Genomic DNA, 8,395 nt, shown 5'->3' with positions numbered 1-8,395 from the left:
TTCCCGTATACCACGCCAAATCCGGGGACGGTCGCGGCGCTTTAGTTGGTGCGAGTCCGACATTGGCCTCCCTCATTCTTCCAGCAATGGGGGGGGGGGGGGGTTTATCCGTAAGGGATTTCCCCGACGTCACAAAAAAAAGGTTAGGTTAGGTTAGTTTTCCACGGGTGCACCTACAAGGACGAAGCGGGCCGGATCGGCCGGTGTTATAGGTGCGGGGAGGAGGGGCACAGAGCGGCGACATGTAGATCGCCGCCGAAACAAAACCAAAAGTTAGTAAAATGGTAAGTAATACGTGAAACAAGAAAGCATTATTTACTTTTAATGTTGTAAATAACATTAAATCACTTAAGGATTTCTAAAATAAATTAGATAATACACCTTATGTACTTACAAGTTTTTCAATAATGACAGGTAGCGTCAAAAATCATTTCTGCAACACATAAAATATATCCAAATTTGAAAATTCAATACTTGTTTCGCTCATACTTCTTTTCAGGGAGTGTTATCCGTATATATCTTATAATTTATAATATTAAAATTTATAACATCTTACACAATAACCAACAATAACCCGTAAAACTAACACCACTGAAAAATTCTGATACTATAGATATATTATGCATATCAGAGAGGATATGAGAGTGCTCACGCCCGGGTTCTGAGTTGCCTCCGGTATAGTGAGGCCACCACCAAAATCTTAGCCTGGATCAGCTCCTAGACCGACGGTAGAGCGGATTTCCCCCTCCCACTTTTAGCCTGGATCAGCTCCTACAATCACTGTTCACATTTGTCAAGACATAGTTATGCACTAATAATAATTGCCATATCCCTTGTCCTGCTGCACAAATCACAACAATCAGGTAATGCAATCACTAGACTGCGGATTTCATGCATTTGTAGCAAACATGAGTAGGTGCATTTTAAGACACTAGAGAGATTAAAGTAATTTCAGAACACCAATGTATTATTTTCAACTTCTTAAAATGATCACAGTAAGAATCAAATATCTGTCTGTGTGCAATGTCTGATCTTGTTCGATCAGATTTGAGAGAATGCGAAGGAATGAAAGGCTTTGCGTGTGTGACCGAAAAGTGATCTCTAAGAGAAAGAGTTGAGGAGAACTATTGCGGATGAATGTATGAGTGTAACGGTACGATTTGAAAGTGAGACGAGTGGACTGAATGTTGAATTAAATGGAAAGGAGTCGGATCTACAATAAATCAATTGTATTTTGCACTATTGTTCACAAAGATTGTCAGATGTTGAAAGAACTAATAAACGATTGAAAAGTAACAATGAAAATATACTGTGGTTTGACACTTGTTGCGTAATGATCAGCTGAGCTGTTTGTCGCAGAGAGAGAGAGCGCGGTGGTGCTCTCTCACTTTTATTGTCTCGATCCTTCTGGAAGTTCGTCATGCTCCGATGATTCCGGTTGGGCATTCGAGAACATTCCAGAAGAATCGAGACTGGATTTAGCCAATCACGTTCTTGGCCTTTCGCCCGCGCGAGCCTCGATGGCAGACGCCGTTTTATCGCATTCAAGCGAAATCACGCGGGGCGCGTCGTGATTCGCTGTCGACCGGCCGAGATCGTCGGGCATCATGGCGCTCGCGCGCGCCAATCTCGAACATGCCGCCCGCCTCGACTTGTCGAATTTCCGCGAGTGTAAGAAAATTAATAATGTGCGGATTTCAACGAAATAATGGAATACAGTGTGACAATTGAAGTATACAATGCATAAAGCGTATAATGAATTGATGAATGATAGAAGATTATCGCGAACACGCAGTGGTTAGGATGATCGCGAGAAAGGTTAAGTGTGACGTCACGGCTTGCTTTATGAATGAGCTGCGCTTGCGCGAAGTGAATCGTACTCGTACTACGCGTACTACGCAGTTGTAGTAAATCAGGGAAGCGAATGACTTGACCGCGTGTCATGGTGAATCGATGCGGTCATCGATCGTTCGCGTCAATCGGCAACACAATTAGTTTGTGTATCGGTCGTACGAACTCGGAGGTTGCAGTGACTGCTTTCACGACACGGACTTTCCCATCGCTTCCTGGATGCACTTCCTTCACTCGAGCAAGTGGCCATTGAGATGGTGGTGTTGTTTCTCCTGAGATGATACACAGACGACCAGGCATGATGTTCTCCTGTGGGCGGCGCCATTTTGATCGAGTGGTGAGTCCATGCAAGTACTCTCGTTGCCACCTCAACCAAAAGTGATCTCGCATATGGGTTACCAGCTGCCATCGTGTCAGCCGGTTGACTTCCTGATCCACCAGTGACGGTTCCGGAAGTGCATTCAAGGCGGTGCCTACAAGAAAATGCCCTGGGGTTAATGCTGTTAAGTCTGACGGATCATCAGAAAGAGCAGCTAGTGGCCTTGAATTAAGGCAGGCCTCGATTTGAGAGAGGAGAGTCGACATCTCCTCATACGTGAGGCGAGCCTCCCCTACTGTTCGCCGAAGGTGATGTTTGGTCGACTTGACTGCGGCCTCCCACAATCCACCGAAATGAGGCGCAGCTGGTGGGTTGAAATGCCACTGAGTACGGAGGTTGCCCATCTCATCTCTGATGTTTCTGTTTTCGAGGCAGCTGGCGGTGAACAAGCGGCGCAACTCCCGATCTGCTCCCAGGAAGTTCGTACCACAGTTACTGTACAAGTGGGCACAGTGACCTCGCCGCGAGATGAACCGCCGGAAGGCAGCCAGGAATGCCTCGGACGAATAGCTGGACACCACTTCAAGATGTACGGCCTTGGTTACCATACAAATGAAGACGGCGAAGAAGGCCTTGGTTGCCTTGTGGCCACGCCCAGGTGATGTCCGCAACCAGATGGGGCCTGCGTAGTCCACTCCGGTCGAATGGAATGGTCGAGCCGGAGTGACTCGGTGCTCTGGCAATTGACCCATCAATTGTCGACCTGGTTCCGCCCGCCATCTCAGACAAGTAACGCATCTACGGATCGCTGCCTTGACCCTTGACCGCCCCTTTGGAATCCAGAACCTTTGACGTATGGCTCCTAGCGTGGCTTGCACTCCTCCATGCAACGTCTTGAGATGGCTGTGAACAGTGTAAAGTTCTGTAAAGAGGGAATCAGGAGGCAGGATGATAGGGTGTGCTTCATCTGGATTTAGATGGGCCTTTCTCAGGCGACCTCCGACTCGTAGCAAATTGTCGCTACTAATTACAGCTGACAGAGGTGAGAGAATGCTCCTTGACTGTAAGCTTGTTCCCGCAGCTAACATTCTCATTTCCTCCTTAAAGTAGGTTTTCTGGACTAGCTGAATCCAGGTTTTCTCAGCCTCATCGATTTCTGTTGCTGACAGGGCTGAGGACTGACCATTGCTGGAGGGGTTGGTGCTGGTTGTGGCTGGTGAAGTGTTGCGTCGCCTTCTGAGCCACCGTAAACACCATGCGGTGACCCGTAACAGTTTTGTATATGACGAGAATCTCGTCAAGATGTCATTGTCCTCGCCATTCCTTTCTGATTTATTGACAGCAGCAACTGTTGGTCCCCTTTCTTCTGGTAACTGATCATGGTTGTCCGGTTGCGTTGCAGCAAAGTGCTCAGTATGCTGAAGGAATTCGGGGCCCGTCCACCACAACGACAAGTGCAGCAGTTGAGACGGTGAGAGCCCTCGAGAGGCGCAGTCAGCTGGGTTTTCAACGCCAGCTACATGGTGCCATTGTGCCTCGGGAACTCTGCGCTGGATGTCCGCCACTCTGTTCGCTACATAGGTTTTCCACCTGCTTGGATGTGCCTGAATCCATCCGAGGGCAACTGTGGAATCCGACCATAAGTGCATCGTGGTGTTGGTGAATTCCAGTGTTGTGGCGGTTTTCTGTGCTAATCGTGCGAGGAGATGTGCTGCACAGAGTTCCAAGCGTGGTAAGGAGACCTGTTTTAATGGCGCCACCTTGCTTTTCGCCGTGATCAGTGTGACCTTCCACTGCTCATCTTCCTCTTTCGTCCTCAGATAGAGGACTGCCGCATAGGCTCGTTCTGAAGCGTCAGCAAAGCCATGCATTTCCCTCTGCGTGGGATGTGCGCTGCAAGACAGAGGGCGAGGTATTCTCACCCTTTCGAGAAGCTTCAGTTCAGCGCAGAATGATGCCCAGTCGTCAGCCAGCCACGAAGGAAGGGGAGTGTCCCATTCAAGTCCTAGTAGCCATGTTGATTGAATGGCTATTTTAGAGCGCACTATGACAGGTGTCAACCATCCTAGCGGATCAAATAATTGTGCTGTCTTTGACACAATGCTGCGTTTGGTTGGAGGTTGTACTTCGGCATCGGTGATGGAGTATTGGAATGTGTCTTTGTGCGGTGACCAGTGTAGTCCAAGGGCAGTATGAGTGCAGTCTGTCCATGTTTTGCGCTCTTCCTCTTTGCTTATGAGCAATGTTGACTGCGTAGATGGACCCTCGACCTTCTCCTTAGTGACCTGTTGCAAATCGGTTACGTTTGACGCCCACTTTTGGAGAGGAAAGCCGCCCGCCATGCACAGCTGTTGAAGTTGATCGGCAGTTTCCTTCAATGCTGTGATTGTATCAGCTCCAGTGAGGATGTCATCGACATATGCATCCCGTTTGATGGCCAGTGCACCCTTGGGAAACTGTGAGCCTCCATCTTCCGCCAGTTGACGCAGTGTACGCACAGCTAGATATGGAGCACACGAGAGTCCGTAAGTAACTGTGTTCAGTCGATACTCACGTACTGGTTGACTTTCAGAATGTCTCCAGAGGATGCGTTGTACGTCTCGGTCATCTGGATGTACTAATATCTGCCTGTACATTTTAGTAACATCGGCTGTTACAACGTATTGGTGTTTACGCCATCTTAGGATGACGTCAGAGAGTGCAGGCAGCAGGTTCGGGCCCACATGGAGAGTATCATTGAGAGACGGTTGTGCTGGCTCCGACCACGAACCGTTAAAGACCACTCTCAATTTGGTTGTGGTGCTACTTGGTTTCAGGACCCCGTGATGTGGAAGGTAGTGAGTCTGGTTCTCACTTGAGGATCCTTCTACCAGGGACATGTGACCAAGTTGACTGTGTTGGTTCAAGAAATCGCAATACTGGTCCTTGAACTCCTTGTCCTTGCTGAACCGCAGCTCCATCCTTCTGAGCGAATGCCAAGCTGCTGATCTTGAACCAGAAGTGATAGCTACGTGAGTTTTAAAGGGAAGTCTCACCTGGTATCGACCTTCTAGTGTACGTGAGTGAGTGGTTGCGTAATGGTGTTCGCACTCTTGCTCATCTGCTGTCCATGGCGAGGCTGCATCTGAGAGATCCTCCTGCTCCCAAAATCTTCGTACGAGCGAGCTCAGGCTGTCACCAGTGGTTGTCTGATGCACTTGTGCGTGCACCGAGCTGGACGATGTTCCTGTCATCCCAGTGATGATCCAACCGAATATGGTGAGTTGACCAACTGGCTGATTCAGAGCTCCCCTTTTAACACCCTCCTTTATCACTGCAGGGTAGACATCGGCACCGATCAAGACCTCAATGGGTGCCTCGTTTCCTGGTGAAGGATCCGCCAGTTGCAACCCTCTCAAGTGTACCCATTCTTGATTCAGTTTGGCCCTGCCGTGAGTGTACGTTGAGAGTCTGGACAAGATCACTGCCGTGACCTTGATGGGATCGTCCCTCTTGGAGGCCGAGATGTCAAGCGTCACTTTGCCACGAGCTTTCGCGAGCTGTTGTCCTCCGACTCCAAAAATGTCAACTGTAGCTGCAGTGCGAGGTAGTTGGAGCCTTTGTGCTAGTCCTTCGCTTATCATCGTTATCTCGGATCCCTGATCGATGAGCGCTCTGACTGTTTGACGTCGGCCGAAACGATCTGAAACATGTATCATTGCAGTGGCTAACAATACTTCACCCGTTCTGTTACGGCAATCCTGTGCATGGTGGGTTGTCCTTTCGGGCGTGGAGACGTCCTTGATTGCCCCATGGATCGTCGTATGGTGCCGTTCTCCGCACTTGAAACAGCCCTTCTTCGATGGACAAGTAGCAGTGGTGTGATTGCCAAGACAGTTCCTGCATAGCTGGTGTTTTTCCACAATGGATTTCCGGTCTTCAGGTGAGCTTTCCTTGTACGTCGAGCAATGCATAAGGTAGTGATCCTTTGAGCATATCACGCAAGTAATCTGCTGTTGTTTCCTTTCTGCATGATTGATCCGAGCTGTTTTGGTTGTAGGTTTAGCTCTGCTGAAACTCGGACCTGATCGAGATTTGGTGAATTTGGCTTGACTCGAATCTGAACCTGACGGCCTCGGTGAAGCCTGCATCATCTGGAGCCGCCTGATCATGAAGTTCGTCAATGTTGTATAGGAAGGTGGATCACTGTTAACGGTAACGCTTTCCTCCCACTTATCCCTGGTAGTAGGGTCAAATAAATTGACTATGGAATGCACAAACCAGTCAGCAGTTTGATCTATGGGTCTTCCTAGCCCTTCCATGGTGTTGACGACGGTGGAGACTCCCTTCTGTATTTGGGTCATTTCTTGCACCGAGCTCTCCCTCATCTTGGGGAGCGCTGCCAACTTATCGAGACAGGATCGGACGAGAATGCGTTTATTTTCATAGTGCTCCATGAGTATGTTCCACGCTTTGGTATAATTCTCGTTGGTGGTTGGCAGGTCCTTTATGAGGTCTACAGCCTGATCCTGGAGACAGCCCTTCAAGTAGTGGAGCTTGTCTACCTCAGTCAGCCCTTTCTTACGATCGATCATGGAGAGAAACCGATCCTTGAACGAGGGCCAGTCTACATATTCTCCACTGAATTGTGGTAGCGGCATACGCGGGATTGAAGATGATCCGGATCCTGAAACATCTTCGTGACTCTGGTTTGTCCTTCCGTCGCTGGTTTTGCTAAATACCTTAGCCAAATCGCGAAGCCGGCTCTTCTGCGTCAAATAGGCCTCCTCTACGGCATCAGCCATGTCAGTCTTGACGTAGTCGCTGTCCTTGATCGCAGCTTTGTGACGGTACGTTAACAGATCATGGTTCTCTTGAAATCGTGTCCAGTAATCTTCAAGGAGTTCTAGCCTGGTGTCAACATCGCTTTCAGTCATCTTTGCTTGTGGAACTGATTTTTTAAAATTGTCCATGAGGCGAGTGATTTTTCCTCCAACTAGTCTTTGTTTGTGGAGCAGATCATCGGACGAGAGATCCATTATAGGATGCGGCTGATTCGCTGAATGGATTTCTAGCACGAGATTCACCGATTCACCACCACACTAGACTTTAAGTTGCAGATCCTTGGAAGGAAGGTGCCAGACACGTGGAGTATCCGGCTCGAAGGACCAAAAATGTGCAATGTCTGATCTTGTTCGATCAGATTTGAGAGAATGCGAAGGAATGAAAGGCTTTGCGTGTGTGACCGAAAAGTGATCTCTAAGAGAAAGAGTTGAGGAGAACTATTGCGGATGAATGTATGAGTGTAACGGTACGATTTGAAAGTGAGACGAGTGGACTGAATGTTGAATTAAATGGAAAGGAGTCGGATCTACAATAAATCAATTGTATTTTGCACTATTGTTCACAAAGATTGTCAGATGTTGAAAGAACTAATAAACGATTGAAAAGTAACAATGAAAATATACTGTGGTTTGACACTTGTTGCGTAATGATCAGCTGAGCTGTTTGTCGCAGAGAGAGAGAGAGAGAGCGCGGTGGTGCTCTCTCACTTTTATTGTCTCGATCCTTCTGGAAGTTCGTCATGCTCCGATGATTCCGGTTGGGCATTCGAGAACATTCCAGAAGAATCGAGACTGGATTTAGCCAATCACGTTCTTGGCCTTTCGCCCGCGCGAGCCTCGATGGCAGACGCCGTTTTATCGCATTCAAGCGAAATCACGCGGGGCGCGTCGTGATTCGCTGTCGACCGGCCGAGATCGTCGGGCATCATGGCGCTCGCGCGCGCCAATCTCGAACAGTCTGGCTCCTGTCCCTTGTAATAGCGGCAGCCAACTTTCATTTTACATAAAGATCCGCAGTCTAGTGATTAGATTAAATAATCGTTTAATTAGTTTAAGCAATTATTATTAGTGCATAACTATGTGTTGACAAATGTGAACAGTGATTGTGAGTGTGGAAAAATTTCAAGGCATCTGTGTGAAATAAACATACGAATTATTTATCGATTCGAAAGTGAAACTGAAATTCTGGATCGTCGACTTGACCGCGCATCCCTTAGGCCTTCTACCACCGGCTGTGCAGTTCGTCGACCTGGCCGTACGTCCCTTAGCTTTCGGTACTGTCGTATACCTGAAGACATCTGTACAGTTCGTCACCGAGTGACCCAGTGACACACATTTCGAAGCAGCAAATGGATTTACGGCTGAATAAGTGAGTTTTCAATACAATCAGTTTCTGCTTCTT

At 48.2% G+C, this 8,395-nt stretch overlaps 1 protein-coding gene across 1 annotated transcript; it reads right to left on the bottom strand.

Annotated features, from left to right (window-relative positions):
• Positions 1 to 1,959: 1,959 nt before the first annotated feature.
• On the bottom strand, positions 1,960 to 7,188 carry LOC143208953 (uncharacterized). Its single transcript, XM_076423966.1, has one exon. The coding sequence runs from the start codon at positions 7,186 to 7,188 to the stop codon at positions 1,960 to 1,962; it is 5,229 nt and encodes a 1,742-aa protein (XP_076280081.1).
• Positions 7,189 to 8,395: the final 1,207 nt, after the last annotated feature.

The sequence above is a fragment of the Lasioglossum baleicum genome, chromosome 5 (genome assembly GCF_051020765.1).
Source record: "Lasioglossum baleicum chromosome 5, iyLasBale1, whole genome shotgun sequence".
Taxonomy (NCBI): domain Eukaryota; kingdom Metazoa; phylum Arthropoda; class Insecta; order Hymenoptera; family Halictidae; genus Lasioglossum; species Lasioglossum baleicum.
The sequence above is the reverse complement of the archived record's forward strand: the minus strand, read 5'-3'. Positions and strand labels throughout refer to the sequence as shown.

Bases quoted from the DNA above. Each gene is read 5' to 3' on its own strand.
- LOC143208953 (XM_076423966.1), bottom strand. From the start codon at position 7,188: ATGGATCTCTCGTCCGATGATCTGCTCCACAAACAAAGACTAGTTGGA.